Genomic DNA, 21,910 nt, shown 5'->3' with positions numbered 1-21,910 from the left:
CAACCAAGTGTGTTATCACGATACTTACAAAAGATGGTACGGTACTTGTTTGCCCATTTACCATATTTGGTTAAATAGTACAGAATATGAAACTACATACATCTAGCTTCAAAATAGCATTAAAAGATTTTCTGTAAAACCATTTTTAAATTTTAAGGTCTTGGTTGACATTTTTACGGAATTGCCCCATAGTGTTTTTTGTTTGTAACACTGGGTAAAGGGCTGAACATAGCTGAAAACGAAGTGAAATTGGACGCTTCACTATTTCAGTAAGGTACATGTTCTGACAGAAACGTTAAGCCTGGTTCTAATGTGGGATGCGCAGGTTCACCAGTCATAATACTATATAGAGGGAAGCTTTGGCGAGAGTAAACTTTGGCGAATAGCCAGCTGCAGTTAAATTGCATTTGGCAAAATAAACTTTGGATCCCAATCTCATGTAGGTGCTTTGAGTAATTGGTGGGTTAAACTTTGGCGGAGTTGTAGCAAATCACCAAATTCGCCATAGTTTCCCAATTAAAATTAAACATGTCATTAGAATTTTTAATTACAGCTTTACAGTGGCCAGCACTGGAGGCCTGACAGCAACATGTGCTGCAGCTTTTTGGATTACCTAACAAACAGGAACTAGAGACTTACACATTACTGAGCCTACAGTAGCTAACAATAAGGCAATAAGTTGAAACAGAAAATGGGACAAAGAAAGGAAAAAAATCCCTCCTACCGCAGGATTCAAACTGCTGGCCACCCAATGAATAGCCAGGTGCCACACTCAGCCTCCTCCAAGAGGGATAGATTTTCTTCCTTTAATCCTAAGTATTTATTACTATTACACTTGCCATATTGTGTAAACACGCATTTCCCAAAAGTTCTTTGCGGGTTTAAGGGATAAAAGCTTAATAGTCTAAAGGTATAGAGAAGGAGAGCGAGTGGCCTATGGTCCTATGCTAAACACTTACCAATCTGTGTACATAGTGAAATAATTCACGCACGAAATGAACATTTAACATCTGGTTACCCCATGAAGGTTGTTGCGAACTTCTACATGCTTTCCTTCATTTGCAACAGCAGCTGAACCACAGGACAGCTGGTATCAGTAACCATGTCAGTCAATCGGTAATAAGTCGTGTTAGTAAACTAATACTCAGTGAAACAAGGACTCATAACTGACATTGCAAACTATATGGTTGTGTTTCAATTTTCACATGCAATATTGCAATAATCACATTAAATAGCTCATGCAGTAATTGCATGTCACAAGTTAAATATTGCCCAACCTTATACCAGACATATTCAGGGTTGTATGTTATTTATTCCATTTCATTTCTAGCCACTACAACATCAACTTCAGCTGCTGAACCCAGTACAACTACAAGTACAACTAATATGACTACAACATCAACTGTGATGGGTATGTGGGATGCATCTGCTATATTGTAGTATACATCAAATCAAGTTGTAAGAAATGGTGTTATACAGACTCTGTTAGGTAGTGTTACCCCTATACAGTAGCACTGGTCATGTAAACTGTTCTTTATGGCAAATATAGCAGTATTTTTTGCTTTGATTTTTCTCTCCAAAGTTCTTTAAATACTAGTTAAAGCACTGCTACGAGTGCAATATGGAAAAAATAGCACAGGGGCATGGGCAAGAGACAAGGAAGTGCGCACCTGTGTGTAAGGTCAACTTTGCTCAAACCTTTGGTTGTAATTCTTTTCTTTTGGATGATCATGTTACATGGTACCTGCATGAATGGACAAGTACTACTAGCACCACATAGTTTGCATATGCATTGATTATTCATTTAGCTTACATGTCATTCTGCTGTTTAGTTAGCTCTCGTGTTCCCCTAGTACTATACTTGAATGATGGCATAAGGTTCATGTAACTTGAGGACATGCTCTTTAATACCAATGCATTGATTTATGTTATTATATGTGAAGTAGTCCCATACTTAGGGTAAGTATCACAGTGTGTTGAAGAACACGATGTAGAGAAAACTCACCTTACGTAGTTCCATTACAAAACCACGGAATAAACAGTTGAACTGGTAGGGCACCTGCATTACATGCATCTGTATCTTGCCAATAGTTTTAGCATGTCTTTTGTTTTTTTAACTTGACTTTTTCCTGCTCACAGTAAATTAATAGTATCCTAGTATTATTTCACAGCATACGAAACGCTTGTAAATGTATGCAGCACATTTTATAAGTATATTGCAGATCAACATGGTAAAACCAGTTGAGTGTGTGTTGGTTTGTCTATGTGGCTGTCCTGTACGTTGTATTATAGAAAGTGCCTTTTCTTTTGTAAGTTCAACTTGCGTACATTTAAAAATTAGTAATCTGCTGCTGCTGCTGCTGCTGCTGCTGCTGCTGCTGCTGCTGCTGCTGCTGCTGCTGCTGCTGCTGCTGCTGCTGCTGCTGCTGCTGCTGCTGCTGCTGCTGCTGCTGCTGCTGCTGCTGCTGCTGCTGCTGCTGCAAGCCGTAGGTATCTGGCTGTGTAACATAAAATGAACACACATGAGTTAGGACTATAGAAACACAGTATTCTTTACAAGCTAGCTAGTGCTATTCTTAAAATTCTTTTGTAGAGCTACCGTATATCTGTAATATGAATAATAACAATAATCATCATAATACTCAATTACCACACAGCTTCTCCAAACATCCTGTAGTAGCTTCTGTGTTAGTTTAAGGGTGCTCGCTGATATTTGAAGCCGTTTAAGTGCAAGCCCAGAAACCACATGCGGCTATTGCATCATAATTGGCATTACTACGCATACTTGTAGTATCTGTGTTAAGCGGACATGTTTTGCGCCAGAGAACACGAGGAAGAATAGCATGTTTTTTCGCTTTAGAATCGTCACTGAAGTGTTAGCAAATGATTGTCTGATGGATCAACAGTTATGAATTAATCTAAAAGTAAGTGTTATTTAAGGCAACAAGTGTGAACGCACTTTTAGCTTGTAGGCAACATGCGTTCGTGCCTTGTTTTCTCGAGTGACAGGGTATGCTGGTAGTTAGTATTGTAATTGTAAGCTGCTTATGTAAGGGACAATGTTACCAGCTGGAATGCCTAGCATAACCTATCCAAGAGGGACTTGGAGACTCCAGGCGGAGCAAGAAGCTGTTCCTGTATGTGAAGAAGAGAAAACAGAGTTTTTTGTGTTTAGAACAGCGTTTATGACATGTTATTTTGAAAAGTTGGTGATTGCGGTCAATAGGAATTTGTATGGTTATTGTATCAATAATGTTGGGCGCACGCAATCTTTGCACATGTTTACTAAAAATAAAACTAGTTTTTGAGTGATAGCCGTGAAGGCTTCAAATTTTGTAGGGAGATTCGCTGATAAATTCTCCAGAGGTCTATGTTTAGATTTTTTCCGTAGCGTTATGGCTTCATGAGTTACGGCACCGAGAACATGAGGTTTTGAATGGTGTAGCACACTTTTAGTACTAACTTAAGTTCAATGTACGCTGTGTACTAATACTAAACATAGAGTTGTGAGTTATAAGCTGAAGTTTGTTCAACGTGGTTTCCAGTGCGCTACTGTGAAAAATGGAGGACTAGTTTCGATTTAAGCGCTTCATAAAGAACTACGCATAGTTATAAAATGGTATAGGCTAGAAGAATTCTGTTTGGTTTGTGTTGAAGAGAAAGAGAAGCACTTCCAACGTAAGTAGCATATGGATTCATTTTATACATTATGTGAGTATAAGCAACAATACAAAAATTGCATGTTGTATGGCTTCAAATAGCCGTGAGCACCCTTAACAATTTATATAGGTACTTCAAAGTGACTGTGAAGCTTACTGACACCAAGAATGCCTGCTGGCCACTAAATGACAATAACTTTAAAACAACAAAACGCTTTTGAAAAGGAACAACAATGTTTGTGTTTTCCACTTGTTGTGCAAACGTTTCATTTACGTGGAAACAAAACGGAACAGGAACTTTTTTTGCCTGCTACTGTCAATGTTTAGATAATTACTTTACCTTACATGCAGTTGGATAACACTTAATTAACTCTTTCATGTTCACAACATTTCACTGTATCTGCAGGATAAGGCTGATAATGACACCACCATGCATATTAGATAGCTTTAGGGATGATGTTATTGCTTTGTTCCCAAAGCATTGATTTATGTTATTTATTAAGGCTTTACAGCACAATGCAAGTACTGGAAGTCTATAAGACACCTGGTCCTATAGCCTGTTTAAAGATGTTATACTAAGTATGTTCGAAAAGGTGCAGAAAGGAGAGACAGTTGATGTTGTGCTACCTCCAAAAACCAGGCGCTAGATATATAGCTGGAAATATATTTTAACTAAGGTTTCTGTTTTGTAATGTAACGGGCTGGGGTGCCCCGTTACAGCGCAAGGGCTGGAACCTTACACCATGTGGTTCTTCCTTATACTATTCTTATTGACGCATCCCAAATACACTACATGCATGCGTACAAGTATACACTATACACAGCTATGTTACAGTAATAATGCAATTATGCATAGTTATTATAATTCACCAATTTTGTAATTGGTGAATTGTTTCATAATTCTCCAATTATGTTGCTATACATTGCTAAGGAAGTTGCATTTTGAACAAACCGCTTTCACCAACTTATTACGTACAGAAGTATCTTCTCAGCTGTTTTATAGTTTGTCTATAGTGTTTTTACCCACAATTCTCTCTACAAAACCTCAAGGCTACCCTTCATTTTTGTTCGCGTATGTAGGGACACACCCCTTTTTGAGTTGTTATATAATAACTAATTCTCAGTGAAACAAGGACTCATAACTAACATTGTAAACTTTTCAATCTATGTAGTTCACATGAAGTATTGCAATAATCACATGTCACAAGTTAAGTACTGCCCAACCTCTATACCACACATATGCAGGGTACTACTTTTGTTGTACATTATATTTATTCTATGTCATGTCTAGCCACTACAACATCAACTTCAGCTGCTGAGCCCAGTACAACTACAAGTACAATTGACATGACTACAACATCAACTTCAGCTGCTGAGCCCAGTACAACTACAAGTACAATTGACATGACTACAACATCAACTTCAGCTGCTGAGCCCAGTACAACTACAAGTACAATTGACATGACTACAACATCAACTGTGATGGGTATGTGGGATGCATATATTGATATTGTAGTATACAAGTTGTACTTCTAAAATAACTATGCACTGTTCCTGAAACTGATTGTGTAGTATGAAATGATGTTATACAGACTCTGTTAGGGATCATCCATAATTTTCAGCATTTTCACCAGTGTACAGAGAGTACTCTTTGTGCTTACCCCCCCCCCCCCCCCCCCCCCCCCCATGTATCCAAAAGGGTACTATAAAGACGTTGATGTGATAGCTATTGTATGATCAGTGTTAATTTTCTTCAATATACATCTACCTGCGCCTGTTAATCCTCAAAACATAGGCGTTGAAGGAATGTTGATTATTATAACCTTGCATGGCTAGCTCCTGAAGCAGCAGTCATTTAGTGTCCAACTGCAACTCAGCTTCCACTACCTTAAACATTTAAATTATTGTGATTACTTTATGTGATGCCACTAAGATCAACATTTTTAAAAAGCATACAGGTGAATTTACCCCTCCCCCTAGTGTACTCTCTGTACTCTTGTGAAAATGCTGAAAATAATGGATGATCCCTTACGTAGTGTTCGTAAATTCTTTTTTTACTTATCACAAACAGCAACCCAAGGAACAAAATGAATTGTTACATATATAAATAGACATAGAGCATATGTTGTTTGCTATTATCTAAAGAACTTGAAATCGTAAAAATCAGATCATCAGCTTTGTGAGCATGTTCTACCATTAGCAAACTGAGTTCTAAATAGAGATGTGCCAATTTTGCTGGCAGAAAGAACAAAGGAACAATAGAATAATAGGAACGTGAAAGCAAAGAGCAAAATTCTGGAAAAATAGGAGGAAATCTTCATTGGTGTTAATCATGAGGCTAATTGTGAGAATCTCTTTGCTATTCCACCCCGCCATGAACGTTGTTACCGTATTGCCACCCCGCCATGGACATTATTATCGTATTGCCTCGAATTATGGCTGGTCTTGTATAAATTCCTGGTCCCGTTTAGTCGCTGGGGGTATACAGCATCATAACAAAAATTAATGCTGGGTCTCGAATAAACGCCTGGTCTCAAATAAATGTCTATTGCTGTCATTATTTTTAACAAGTCCGGGTGGTGGTATAAACAATGAAGTGAAGAACGATCTAGAGTTCCTTTTAAGCTTGAATCTGTGAAATATGCTGAGAGAAACATCAAGGAGAGTACAACACCAAGGTATGAAGTTGACTCGTGAATGCTGATCAGATATATAAACGCTGGTCTCGTATAGTTGCCGGTCTCATTTAGTAGCCGGGGTAAAAAGTTGCTTGAAAGAAATAAATGCCCGGGCCGTAATTCGAGGCAATACGGTAATCAGTTGGACTCTGGTTCTAGTAGCGATAGCAATGGAAATGTGATAGCAGATCAAGTAGCAGTGACCATAACAAAAATGAATCTGATCTAGCGACAACTAGCTAGTGTTCTTAAAGCTCCAGATATGTCAGAGCTGTCTTGTAAGCAAAGTTATGAAGAATCCACCAATTGGCAAGAAAAGAGCACTCTCTAGCTGTCAAAGTAATCCATAAGGAATCAAACCTCAGCAAAGGGTGAAAGAATATCCAGCAGAACCTTTTATTGTATCATCCAGAAAAAGCTTTTTTTTCCAGGGGTGTAGGTAGTGAAGAACTTCCACTGAAGAAAAGTAGCATTAGCTACCATATCAAGTCAACCGAGCACAGTGATGGAAAGAAAGGTTTAGAACAATGAAAAGTGAAAGATCAAGACATTGCGCAATCGTTCAGAATGTACAATGAAGAAGCAAGAGGTGAGACACTTCCAGAGCAATAACAAGTCTTTCATGTTAAAACAGTGGAAACATTCCTGCAAGCTGGCATACCCCTCAGTAAAGTAGGGCATTTCATTAGCTTTTGGAAGATACTGGGTATCGTCATACAGAGAGGAGGGATTTGTTTGACTTGATTTCATTTATTTTGGAGGAAGAAAAGCAGAACAATGTGGTGTCAATACAGGGAAAATGGTTGAGTGTTATTGTTGATAGTAAATCACACTATGGGGAGGATTTTTGGTCTGATGTATCGATTCATGGAATATCCAGCAGTGGCTACTCTGTATCAGAGTACTAACAAAGCCCCTTACTAGAGAGGAAATCACACATGATTTAGTCCAAGTGTTATCAGTCAATTACAGCATCTTCTCAGATCACTTCATCGCTGCAGCGATGTGGGACAGAGCTTCAGTGAATAGTGTGGCAATGAAAACAGTCAAGATTGTTTATCCTAAGATATTTGATGTTGGCTGTTTTAGCCACATGATTGGTCAAGTTGGGAACATTTCAATATTCCTACCCTTACAGAGTTTGTTACATATTGGCTATCATTATTTCCTTCAGTGTTAAGGGTAAGTTTCTTTGGAAGCAGCTGACAGGACCAACAATGGCATCATACTCTTGATATTGTTCAAAGTGGTGGAGTAAGTGGGAGCTCATGAGACAAATTATAGTTCAGTTTGATGAAATTGAACCCTTTCAAACGAACAACGCTGATCTAGGACCTTCATCCCGACCAAGGTTGTTAGCAATTTTAACAAATCCAGAAAAGTTGAAAAATGTGAAACTCGAACTTGTTTCTGTGATTGACTGGGGGAGGTTTTTGTCAAGGCTACCTACAATCTTGAGGAAGATGGCCTACTGGCATTTACATGTTACAAGGAAGTGCAAAAGGTTGATGCAGCAGTTAGGGTTGCACACCCACACTAACTACTGAGACTGTTATTCGAACTATTTCAACACAAACATCTACACAGCAGAGACTGTGTTTATGCTAAAAGCTGTGTGCAATGGGCCCTCAACATCAGCTAGAGTCCTCATTAAAAGTTCCATTGTCTGCATTTAAAGCAGTTCAAATTTTTTATCCCTACAAACTTGCTACACTTTGACTCACATGTCAATTCATTGTGAGTTATTCCTGCGGTCAGCAATGAAAACACTCTCTGCTGCAGCTGAGGCACTGTACTACTAAGATTTTTTGGACTCCATTTGACCAAGAAGGCAAATTTATTAAATTTACTAGTTTCCACCATTCAAGTGAACTGAGGTCAGAACTAATTCTATCAGCTTTTGCTATGTATGTAGAGAACTTAGCTTTCAACCTCTCCAATTCACTGTCTTCTGAGATCTGCAAGAAAATTCTCTTAGTGATTTTATTGAAGCCTCCACCATGTTAAGATTTAACCATAAACAACAGGACCTGTAGTATTACACAATTTCTAGCTGTGTGCTTGTATGAACTTGTATGAGCTTGTATGAACTACTTATATGTGTGTAAACTACTATACAGTTATATATTTATTACCATTGAGCAAAATAGATAAATTTCTAGCATAATATTGGGAAATATAGGTTTAAGGCTGGTTTTCAGGTGTTTTAACAGCTACACATGAGCAAATGCACATGCGACCTAAAATCCATCTGACAAAGAAGTTGTATTTACAAACTTGTAACTTACCTACGTAACATTACTCACAATAGTGTGCGAAGTATCCGGTTACCCATGTTCCTGGTGTGTGCCTATTTCAGGATAGGTGCATTGGTTTAACACATGAAGAATGTTATAGCATGTCTAAATCTCTATCGCTGTCAGGTTTACAGTGAGGACTCCTAGTGGTTAAAAGAATATTATTATTTAACCCTGCGTGTTTACATCATTTCACTATACCTATAAGCAGAGTTGGGGTAGTTACTTCAAAAAGTAACTAGTTACTAGTTACTTTTATCCCATGTAACTTTTTATAGGTAACTAAGTATCTAGCTAGTTACAAGTTACTTTCATAAATACTTTATGCTTGTTTGTTAACTTTTGTAACATGATTATTTTGCCCAGAGCAAGGGAAGAAGTGCGCTATATAATAATTATATGTACAGTTTCTGAAAATAACGATTCTGTGACCATTTCAGCTCAGTTTCAACTGTTACGTCTGTTACTCAAGCTGAATCATGAATAACAGTGAACAGTACACAGAAAGTGTCCACTTGAATGTGGTGTAGCACAAAAATTGAAGTACTCTCTTTTAAAGCATAATCACCTGTAGTTACAATGTTACCTATTGTAACTTTTACTTTTCAGACAGGTAATCCTTATTAGTTACAAAGCATGTGACTAGTTATATTACTAGTTACCCGTGGAATGTGCACATAGGGCAGGTACTAATTAGTCTGGTGCTGCACCAACCCTTCTATGCCGCTCGCTTTTTGCTTTGTTGGGCAGCACTCGCTGTAAAAGAGTGGTCACAACTGCATATTGAACTTGTGTTCGCTGCTACTATAGTGGCAGCACCAATCAAATAACTGAATATTTGGTGTACAGTGAGTAAAACCATAGACACTATTGTCCGGAGGATAAAGTATTTATGGTAACCATGCATGGTATTACTGGAAGAGGATAAAGTGCACCATTATAAACCATATACAGGAGTTAGGTTACATGAGAATGAAACTACTTTACTGCCTTCTAGAAACCGTAATTCTATAGCACCAGTGTCGGCATGACAAAACTCATGTGTTTCAGAGGTTGATTAAATTCATTTGCACAAGTTTAATGGACTTTATCCACAAAGATGTCACGAGCACAAGATGGCCACATTATTCGGGGGACTAATGTACAGGTGCCTATGGAGGAATTGTTTTGATTGATCATATTTCAGCCAGGGTAGGAGATATCAAGCTCTAAGTAACAGATATGGGTACAAGACAACACAATAAACAATTTGTATCGCATGCTGAAAAATTTCAAGATAATGCTTGTTTGTAATAGTTTTTGTTACGTTATACCCATACCTGTTGGCTACTGGTTGGTATCTTTCTTCACAAGTGAAATATGACCGATCAAAATAATTTCTCCATAGGTGCTTGTACATTAGTCCCCCAAATAATGCGACCATCTTGTGCTCGTGACGTCATTGTGGATTAAGTCCATATTTTAAAATGGCTAATTAATTGTTGTATGTGATTTTGTCCCATGCGTGTTTTCAAAAAAAATTTTTACCAGACATATGCAGGGTATTACTTGTGTTGTATTCATTCTTTTTTTTTGTTCTAGCCACTACAACATCAACTTCAGCTGCTGAGCCCAGTACAACTACAAGTACAATTGACATGACTACAACATCAACTGTGATGGGTATGTGGGATGCATCTGCTATATTGTAGTATACATCAAACCAGGGTATTTGATAAGACAGTACGACACACTCCAGTGGCCCAGTGTGAACACAAAATGATCCATACACCCCATGGTTTTTGCTCCAGCACTAGTACATTTTTTGATTAATACACTGAAGTAATTGACCCAGTGGATTACTGCTGGTGGAGCAGTAGATGTCTGAGTTGGGCCAGTTTAACTAGTATAAACACTTATCAAAAACCTGCATCAAATCAAGTTGTGCTTCTAAAATAGAAATAATGTTATACAGACTCACAGTGTTCTTGTTTTACGTATATCACAAATTAAACAGCAACCCAAGGAACAAAATGAATTGTTACATGGTGTCTGCTGCTTAGCAGTATAGAGACACAGAGTTGCTTGTCACACAAAGAAAATGGCTTTTACATTGTTTCATGTTAAAATTTGTCAAAGGCATTCATTTCTTTCAATCTGTCTGTGTAAGTACAACATACATGGTGTGATTTCAAATTATGTTGCTCATATGAGAGCTGTTATCTAAATGATTTTAACGTTAAGATATTGTTGATTTGTGGATTAGTTTATTGTAGTTGTTCTTGTCAACTGCAATGACGACCAGCGCAACATCTACATCAAATATTACCATTAATCCATCACCCATCCCTCTGTGTGTGTGTGTGTGTGTGTGTGTGTGTGTGTGTGTGTGTGTGTGTGTGTGTGTGTGTGTGTGTGTGTGTGTGTGTGTGTGTGTGTGTGTGTGTGTGTGTGTGTGTGTGTGTGAGTGAGTGAGTGTCAGTGAGTGAGTGTGTGTGTGTGTGTGTGTGTGTGTGTGTGCGCGCGTGCTAGTTTTAGTTGTAGTTACATTAATCATCAGGCTTCCTGGAGAGCCACTATATCATGCTATATCAAGCCAAGTATAGGTGAATACATCAGGGGTTTCATGAGAAGGGGGGGGGAGGGGGCACTCACCAACTCTTTTCCCACTTTGAATATAAGCAATAGTTTAAATGAAAGTGCCTCAGAATGTATCAAAACAACCTGAAGGAATCTAAAATAAAAAAAATTCTTGGCAGGCATGTGGTAACTGAGAATGCACTAGAAGCATTCTACCATATGAGAGTCTAAAATTCAAAATTTCTGAAGTTATTTGAGAATGCACCAGAAGCAATGTATGAGTATCTTTTCTGGAGCGGCACGTCATTCTCAGGTACATGAGAATACACCAGAAGCATTCTGAGTGACTAAGATAAAGGCATGCTCCCAAAACCCCTAGATTCCGTGTTCGTACAATAAGCACACGGATCTTTAAACTATCTGTCTGAGTCATTTCCTAGGTGAAGGTCTGTATATATATACGTGAAATGGATAATTATTCACATAGAGTATCATCACAAATGCACTGTTAAGTTGTTAGTGTATTTACAGAGAGTTTAATACTTCTTGCAATTTCGTGTGAGATGCTTTATGTGGCAGTTAGAGTACTATATATGTACAAATTTTCAAGGTACGTAATTCGCAGACCGGCAAATTTAATGATTATTGTGGTTTTATTTTTGAGAATTGCTTGTTTTTCACTGAGGTTACCTATTAAAAAGCATAGAGCTAAAACTGATAATTGTTAATTTTTGAAGATGAAAATTTCATGGACAGCTTAGCAACTGCGAAATATGTGAAAATTATGTCCCTTAAAAATTTGTACACATACAGTATTTGTAGGTGATTTATGTATATGTTAAAGCATAACCGCGAGTGTTATTTCGCCGAGTGCTTTATTAGCATCTCGGCCGCGCGCCTCGTACTTTATTTTTCATATAGCACTCGCGGCTATGCTTTAAATGATTTATGGAACTTTCTAGTCGTGTAGCTTCACCATACACTAGGACTCGTAATTAACAAGCGTTGCACGAACTATTAGCAGCCTGAACGCACACAAACTAGTTTAACAAAGTAACTCACGCGTATTTCACCATAGTTTGGCATAGTAGACGTTCATCGCGTCTTTTGGCAGGTTTTGCTCGCAACCCACAATCGATTCTATTGTGAGTCACATGGTGAAGTATTTCCGTGATATCTCCAGGACTTGTCCATTTACATTAACAAACGTAACAGCAATGTTACCTCTCCCACCCATCATCGAAGCATTTCGGTATGTCTAAAAACAATCCAGTGGTAGAACTCGTATTGGCTGGGGTGATTGATCACTCAGCGCGGCGAGGCTATCAGCCTTCACCGGCTTGGGTGATTAATCGTACTGGCGCGAGCCCCGTAGGCTATTAGCCTACACTAAGGCACGTGGGCAACTGTGCTTTATTGCCCACAAAGAGTGCTTTATTGCACCGCAGAGTGCTTTATTGAACGAATAAAGCACTCTTTGCGGTGCAATAAAGCACTCTTTGTGGTCGATGAAGCAGTTGGCCGGTTGAGAGTGTACTTTATGAAATTTAAAGTACACTTTTTCCTTTGATCTCGCCCACGCAAAGTTCTATAATTGTTACTACTGTGGTAGTTAGGCCCCAGGAATCATAACATAGATATCTTACAGTATGGTGGTACTGTTTAGTAGGCTTCCCCCTTAAGTTAAAAATGATGCATCTAAAAGCCATCATAAAAATATCATATGTGATAAAAATCACTTATGGAAAATGAAACAGCACGTGGCCACCATTTTATGCCACAACGACAAACTCATGGGTGCTGACGAATGTCTGCCTTCTGCTATTCCCTTTATCTTCTATTAAATGTGGTCTTCTTCATGTTTGGAAAAACTATACCAAGGTATTAATTTTCCGTACTGGTGCTTTCCTTTTAAAAGTGTATTTAGATGCCATGAAACTATTTGAGGCGTGTAGTATCCCTGGTAGTATTGGGTGGCAGCTAAGTTGAACTTTAAATAAAAGCAATTGCAATGGGCCATGCCCCCTTAAACAATCAGAACACCACCACACTTCTAATAGTCAGTGCTGAAGTCACACCTCTCAACGATCTAGCTCCATAGAAACACCCCCTAGCTTAATGTACCGTGGAGCTGAGCAGTGAGATTGAGATACTCTAATACGGCAATCACGGCCACATGTGTATTTAATAGCTATGCCTAGTAGCAGTGTGGGAAAATCCCTACTTTGGCATTGAAAAGATGATGAAACATGCCAATTTAGGGAGGATTTCTCTCATACTACCATCATCTCTTGTTTCACTACTTTTTATCGCTGGAACCCTACCTCATTTTTAAATTAATTGCCAAATGGCTCAGATCACGAAGTGATTGCATGCTATTTGGGATTATTGATATGCTCGACTTCGCCTTCTTCATATAATCCCAAATAGCATGCAATCACTTCGTGATCTGAGCCATTTGGCAATTATATTTCATAAGGCTCAGTCTCACATATCAATGGTGTTGTTTGTAGCTTCAACAAGGTGAAGTTGAGCCCATCTCATTCCCAAATAAGACAGTTAATGTACTGTACTACAAGGTTAGGTCTCACCAGAAGATGAAGGAGATAGTACTGCTCTACCAAACGAAACATCATGAGACGGATGATAATAGTGTCTCCTGAAAACCAATTCAATGCTCTAATCTGCAGCTTTCATAATATCAGTAGTAGTAATATCAGCTCCTGCAGCTCCTGATGTAGATGCTCCTCTAGTTGAGTGGCGTGCAAAAATCAATACATCAATACCTGCGAGCTTCAATGTTTCTCGTAGCTAACGAGCAATAGTACATGAAGCGACAGGCTTATGGGGCTTGACAATAGCCACAAGCAACTTGCTAGTATCCTTAGGCTTTAGAGGAGTTGTGGCTTGTTCATAATGACGAAGAGTTTCTAGAGTACTGTTGTGGGGGAAAGATGGAAAAAAGAACTCCCACAATATTCTGCCTTGTGATGACTGTTTGGCCAATGCCGACGGTAAGAAAACAACTCCTTCGGGTTTGTACTGGCATCTGTCCAACTGGAGGGAAGCTAAATCTGCAGAGCGTGATGGTCTGGTAAGGTACATTAGCATTGCGAGTTTAAATGTCAACTGTTTGGGGGCAGGGTATCCGAAGGACCCAAACCCTCTAGGTACCTGTACATTCCATTTAGAAGTGTATCTAGGAAGGAGGGCCTGGAATGAAAGGCTCCTTTCAAGAGCCTACTGATCGTGGGGTGTCTACCGACTTCCACCCCATCCACTGGATCATGAACTGATGAAATGGCTGACCTGAAGAAATTCAGTGAATGTGATTGGTAGCCCTACTCAAATAAATGGGCCAGGAAATTAGCCATGTCTGATTTAGGCCCAGAAATGGGATTTCTATGGAGTTCACCACACCAGCATATCCATTTGTTAAACAAGGAGTTATGTATTTGTGAGGACTTTGACCTCCAGGAGGCCAGCATGAGGTTTGAAGCCTCTGTAGAAAGGCAGCTGTCTCAGAACTTTGCCTAGAGACAGGCCAGACGGCTAGTTGTGGGGTGACCTCCAATTGTCTCAGTTGTTCCCCCCTCTACATCTGAGCTTCCTGAGGGGAGAGAAGCCGAGAGTAGTCCCTCAACATCCTCAGTAGGACAGGGTGCCATGTCTGGGCCCTCCACACTGGGGCTACCAGAACTACCTCAGCCTGTTGTGATTTCACCTTGCTCAGTAATCATCCCATTAGGGACCACGGGGGGTTGGCATATCCCCTCAACTGACTCCAGTTCTGTTGAAAAGCATCCGCTGCTGCTGCTTGGGGGTCTGGCCTCCAGCTGAATAATCGTGGCAACAACTGGTAAATCAGCCATGATGCAAACAGGTCAATCTCTAGGGGCCCCAGAATATTGTTCATCTTGTGGAATACTTGAGGAGCCAACATCCAGTCTGATCTGTCCCTGGACTTGCAGTCTGCTACAGTGTTGGACATACCTGGGATGTGTTGGGCTGTAATTATGATGTCCCTCTCCAGGGCCCTTGTTCTCGCCAAGGCTGTGAGCGCTGGGGAGATTGTTGACGTATGCCACAGCTGTGGAGTTGTCCAGTTGCAGCAAGACTGCTACCTCGTGCTGATCTTTCAGAAATGACTTCAAAGCCAGATCTGCTGCCAACAATTCTAGGCAATTGGTGTGCAGTAATTGATCTTGTGGGAACCATAAGCCTCCAGTGCTCACCCCGTTGCACATTGCTCCCATCCTGAGAGGGAAGCATCTGACTGGATCACTATCTGTACTGATCTCCGAAGAGCGGTCCTCCTGTTCCATTGGGTCAGGTGATGCTTCCACCAACTAAACTCCTCCTGGGCTTCTGGCCCGAGAGGCAGCATCTGATTGCAGTTACAACCTTGCAGGTGAACAGAGAGTTGCCTCCTTGCGAATCTGACGCGGTTTCTCGCCAGAGGGATGCACAGTGAGTCCACCATCAGTCCTGAAAATTCTATCTCCTGGACTGGGGATAGGAGTGATTTCTCCTGGTTTATGATGAATCCCAGGGCTTCTAGGAGGGACACAAGTACTTCCAGGTGTTGGGTAGCCTCCTCCTTGGAATCGGCCAGTATCAAAATGTCGTCGATATAAATAATTATCCCCGATACCCCATGACCTCAGCAGGGTCATTAATGGCTTCATCACCTTGGTGAAGGTCCATGGGCACAAGACAGACCAAATGGTAGGCAGGTGAACTGGTAGTAAATCTCGTCCACCATGAACCTCAGGTACTGCTGGTGGTCCTGGTGGATGTGGATGGTGAAGTAGGCATCCTTCAAGTCCACTTTTATTATCCAGTCCCCTGGGTGGAGCATATCCCGAAGGGTAGGAATTTCCTCCATCTTGAAATGAGGAGCCTCTATCCAATGATTCAACTGTTTCAGATTGATCACTGGTCTCATCTGACGATTCCTCTTTGCTACTAGGAAGAGGATGGAAATGAAACCGGTTGCATTCCTTTGTGTAGGAGTTCCTGTGTCTCCTCCAATAATAGAGCTTTGTGCTCTTTGGAGAGCACCCCTTTGAAATTGAGTGGGAATCCCAACAAGGGATATTTGATATCCTTCTATGGCATTCAATACCCAAGTGTCCTTTGTCAACACCTTCCAGGTGTCTATAAAGGAAGCCAGTCTCCCTGCCGCCATAGAGGGCTCCTTTTCCTTTGGTGTGACCACAAACCCTATCCCCATAGCTTTCAGTAATGTAGGGTTTGCAGTTGATGGCTTTAAAGCTTGGCATACTTGTGCATTTACTGTACTGTTTGCATGAGGTACAGGTACATTCATTGCACTGTTTGTCAGTGATTGTCATTTCGGTGGCTTATTCTGCTGGTGGCCACCTTGCTGACGCACATGAGGGTAGTAGGGTGCCAGGTGCTGCTTCTGGGTATGCCGGTATGCTGATCTGTTGGTTGGCTGGAAAACCCGATAATGATGGTGTGTTGGCTGCTGCTACCTTGGCTTTCTTCAGAGAAGCCACCTGGTCTAGATACTCTGTGACATCTTCGGGAAAACTCTGCCCAAACAGTGCTGGAGCAACCTCAATGAACTTTTCCTCCCGTTGCTGGGCCCACACCACCAGGTCCTGGTTGTATTCCTGGAGCTCACGAGTCTGTCGCAGAGAAGACATCTGGGAGGAAGCATTGTCCAGTAAAGTAATAGCAGACTCCGCTTCCTTGGCAATATGTTCAGAGGAGATTTCCTGTGCCTGGGAGTGGAAGAGTTCCATTATCTCCGTCAAAGGTGCCACCGCATCCAGCATTAGGGCCTGAACGCGGTATAGGCTCCAATCATTCAATTTCGTCGACTTGGAGCATTAATAGCCCATTACCATGTCAAGAGAAGGCGTCTTCATAACTGCTACCTTCGGTAGTGCAAAGTTGTTGCCGACCTGAAGCCTCTTCATGGACACGAAGCTTCACTTCAGGAGCTTCTCAGTAGCATGGCTAACTTCGACAACACGTGCTACACATGCTCCTTTGGAGCACGTCACGTCAGCTTCTGGAGAGTCATCGTCGTCCAGTGGCTGGATCAGATCCATCTCCTCGGGCCACGTTGTGCCTGGTATCCGCAGTGAAGGAAGATAATGTGGAGTTCCAGACTGGTCTTCGCCTTGGGCTGGAGTCGTTTCCAACAACGAAGACTGTCGAGTTTCTTTGATGGATGTAATTTCTGCTCATATCGTGATCATCTGTTCTTGGAGTTCCTGTAGAGAGCGTCCAAGCAGGGCAGCATTGGTCAGCATATTTAAATTTATACTTGCCAGTCCCAAGGAAAGACGTTGAGAAGAACACACGTGAACAACCGACAGCAGTGAGCTAAGAAAAAGGTTGAAGGTGTGAAGCATGGTGGGTACTTATAAGACTTGTCCATGCACATGCGTGGAGTAGCAAGTGGAATGCTTGCCCATGTATTAGTAACTACTAACAGCTGGTAATTATAGGTATCTAGGTAAAACACCATTGATATGTGAGACTAAGCCTTCTGAAATATAATAATCTTTTATTGCACTAGTTTCACTTCACTAGCTTTTCAAAAACTACCAGACTAAGCCTTCTGAAATATAATAATCTTTTATTGCACTAGTTTCACTTCACTAGCTTTTCAAAAACTACCAGCTACTGTATAACAGGTTTTATCATGAGGACTTTAATCTTGTGTTTAAGGTACTTTTCAGTATTAAAAGTCGCGACATATTTCATTGTTTAGAGTTTTGTTTGTCGCAAAGTTTTTTTATGGTCTATAAAACTGTTGTATTATTACAAATCAGTACTTTATTATGCACATAAACCTCATTATTTACTCTATAGTGGGATTTTATCAATTTGTGAAAAGTGCATCTTAGCAAATACCTTCTATACAGTATAACATCTCAATCAGTTGCTCCTTTCCCTACACAACACATGTTTCTTCACTGAGCAGCGAAAAACAGCCATTGATTTTGCTAACTAAGGTAATAGGTGCTGTGGAGTTTAACCAAGTAAATATCATGAACCACTATAGTGGGTTCATAATAGGGATCGCCCATGTTTTTTGCAAAAAACTCTAATAGAACACACACCTAAAAACCACCTTGAAAAGCATCCTTCAACTCAAAACAACCCTCTGGTGGTTATTTGCAATGAGTATTGGTCCACTAGTAAGTATCAAGTGAAAAGGAAACAGTATGTGTATTTCAGACAAAACTGAAATATGCCTGTTTGTTCATATTATTATTATTCATAATATTATTACTAGGACCGCGTCACATACAACCAAGTACATACACCAACGTGACAGCCCCCCGGTGGCTATTAGTGGTAAAGGCACGATCTCCAAATCATCTCAATATGTCACAGTAGTGACAGATAAAACACAACAGTGGCATTGTAACTAAAGGCCACCAGTAGCTAAGTGCCAGTACATCATTGGTGTGGTAATGGCACAGTGATGTGTACAAAGTATATGTATACAACACATACAGGAGAGAACTATACATTATTGCAGTATTGTATGTAGTAATACATTATAGGCAACATCAACAGATAAAAATTATTAGCCAATATACAGCACAGTATCAACATCAACTGGAGCTAAATAAGGTTCATCAGTGGTGTAGTAATGGCACAGTGATGGGTGACACACTATAATTATGCATGCACAACTTGCAGGAGATAGCTATACAATACTGTAGGAATATTCAAGCTAGATGAACCAGATAAAGGAAGGCAGCCAAGCCAGCCAGAGCCTAGTAGCTAAGCCAGGTGAAGGCAAAAAAGATTAAGCATGTATTGAATTTCCTGACACCAACGCAAAGGAAGTTCGCCATGCCAGCTGCACAAGACAAGATTGTTTACTTGTATTTTATATGTAACTGTATTGTAAAGAGCGTGGCATATGTTTTAATGTTTTCTTGTATTGTTTAATTACATATTTTATGTGAATGAATCCACTGGCAGCTGGCATGGAGACTTAAAATGTTACAAACATAAAAACTTACTTGTAATCTTGTTGTTTACGTGTAAAGTGGCAATTAAGCAAGGGTGTGGTACTGGGTGTTATATAGAATTACACATATGGTCAAGTCATCAGCACAAACAGGCGCAACGATTATACGTTTGTGCCTTCGACAGGCGAATCTATCCCCGGTTAGTTCATGTCTCTAGGCCTCTAGGCCTCTAGGCCTCGTAGTTTTCGAGAACATTAAGTATTAATTCATTATTTGTTTTTATGTATGACATAATTTTGACTGCATTTCTTATTATTCTTAGTACTTGGTTGTATAATTATTATTATTATTATTCTATCACAGGGATAGCGAAGTTTACAAGGAGAATCCTGGGATAAAAGGTAGCAAGGCTTGCTGAATGGATCATTGTGCATGTCCATGACCTATTTTTGATTTCGTTTTTGGATGGAAACAGCCCAAACTGTGCTGTTTCTTCTTGCCAAAATGCCATTATGCTTGAGAAGCCATACAAGATCATGCTCAAAGCTGCTTGTGGCTAATAGAATCTGTCTTTATTAAACTCAGTATAGGCCAGGAAGCTTAATCTGGGCTGATGACTTTGTTGCAAGGTGGTTTTTTTTCACTCCGTGATTATTGTACGTGGGCGGGTTATCCAGATTAAATACTCTAATAGAGCAGTCAAGTGTATAACAACAATCCTTGCACTGAATTTGACAGTTATTAAAGGCACCAGTAATATAAATTGTAGCTCATATTGGGAGATTCTCAGTCTGTATGCACATTGCAATTTGATCAGTTTCATGTTGGTACTGAAACGTTGATGGCATTACTATGCAGAATGCAAAATTACACTATTCACAACAATTTTCTTCATAATCCATTACTGGATTAATAAAAAGTACACAAACTAGATGAATAAATAATTGGAAATTTTAAAATGGGAATAGGGATCGCTGAAAAAAGCCACAAAACAAGAAGGGATCACAGGGGGTGGTAATGGATCACAGGGGGTGGTAATGTAAACCATAATCTATTTTGATTCACCTCAAAATGACAGAGCATGTAAGTAAAGATTTATGACAGAGAGTCAAAATAGGGATTTGTGGTTTACATTACCACCCCAGCGATCCCTTCTTGTTTTGTGGCTTTTTTCAGTGATCCCTATTCCTATTTTAAAATTCCAATTTTTTATTCATCTAGTTATAATATTTGTGGCAATTATGTGGACATCACTTGAAGTACAGTTGCATGTTATGTTTCAGTGTCATGCTTGTTCCCCTTGCTGTATAATGTTCCCCTTGCTGTATAATGTTCCCCTTGTTCCCCTTGCTGTATAATGTTCCACACTTGTAATCAGAATTTTAAAATGTTGATAGTAAGATGCATGTGAATTCTGTTTGAGTAAAAAGCAGGAGATAAATGGGCTCCAACCATCAAAGCAACTTCATGTATTGAAAGCTTTGTATTGCATAGTTTGGATAACCAATGTACTGCACACGGTATGGTCATGTTTATTGAAACAAGATGGCTGTTTACAGTAACTATTTCAAAGGACTACGTAAGCTTCCATGTGCATACTTTTAAAGTAAAAGCCTGTGGGGCTCGTGCCAGTACGACTAATTACCCACGCCGGTGAAGGCTGATAGCCTCGCCGCGCGAAAGAAACCAACATGTGTGTACTGCAAGGGACCTCATGCTCCTGGTACTTGTGAAGCCATCAAGGACCATCAGAAACATTTACTCTCAGACATGTATTACTCGTCTTCCTGATGGTTTGTACTGCACCAGATTCCCGTGGAAAGAGAGCCAACTAACTCCAATTTATAGAACTATGCGTGGGCAAGATTAAAGGAAAAGGTGTATTTTACATTTCATAAAGTACACTCTCAGCCAGCTAGCAGTGCTTCATCGAGCACAAAGAGTGCTTTATTGCACTGCAAAGAGTGCTTTATTCATTCAATAAAGCACTCTTTGTGGGCAATAAAGCACAGTTGCCCACGTGCTGTAGTGCAGGCTAATAGCCTGCGGGGCTTACGCCAGTACGACTAATCACCCAAGCCAGTGAAGGCTGATAGCCTCGCAGCGCTGAGTGATCAATCACCCCAGCCAATATGAGTTCTACCACTGGATTGCTTTTATAGACATATATACCAATGATGGGCAGGAGAAGATAACGTTGCTGATACGTTTGTTAATGTAAACGGACAAGTCCTGGAGATATAACAGAAATATTTCACCATATGACTCACAATAGAATCGATTGTGGGTTGCAACCAAAAGACGCGATGAACGTCTACCATGCCAAACTATGGTGAAATACGCGTGAGTTACTTTGTTAAACTAGTTGTGTGTTGTTCAGGCTGCTAATAGTTCGTGCAACACATGTTAATTACAAGTCCTAGTGTATGGTGAAGCTACACGACTAGAAAGTTCCATAAATCATTTAAAGCATAGCCTTGCTCATGCTATATGAAAAATAAAGTACTCGGCACTTGGCCTCGATGCTAATAAAGCACTCGGCTTTGCCTCGTGTTTTATTAGCATCTCGGCCGCGCTCCTCGTACTTTATTTTTCATATAGCAGTTGCGGCTATGCTTTAACATATACGTATTGTAGAAGTATCAGGAATTTGTTACAAGTTAACAGTATATGTTCTACCTAATATTGCATCACAAGTGACCGCTGCACTAAACTTTGTAATCAGTGCTTAATACCACCTCGAT

General features: G+C 40.1%; 1 protein-coding gene across 1 annotated transcript in view; it reads left to right on the top strand.

Annotated features, from left to right (window-relative positions):
• Positions 1-1,371: 1,371 nt before the first annotated feature.
• LOC136255751 (tyrosine-protein phosphatase Lar-like) overlaps positions 1,372-21,910 on the top strand; it is a 156,839-nt gene continuing 136,300 nt past the window's right edge. The window contains exons 1-3 of the mRNA XM_066048627.1: positions 1,372-1,411; positions 4,951-5,145; positions 10,216-10,296. Of these exons, the coding sequence (XP_065904699.1) occupies positions 1,387-1,411; positions 4,951-5,145; positions 10,216-10,296 (301 nt within the window). The 5' untranslated portion in view covers positions 1,372-1,386. The remainder of the gene's footprint in view (positions 1,412-4,950; positions 5,146-10,215; positions 10,297-21,910) is intronic.

Source organism: Dysidea avara, chromosome 5 (genome assembly GCF_963678975.1).
Source record: "Dysidea avara chromosome 5, odDysAvar1.4, whole genome shotgun sequence".
NCBI classification, from domain to species: Eukaryota; Metazoa; Porifera; class Demospongiae; order Dictyoceratida; family Dysideidae; genus Dysidea; species Dysidea avara.
Note: the sequence above shows the minus strand (reverse complement) of the source record. Positions and strands in the feature narration are given on the sequence as shown.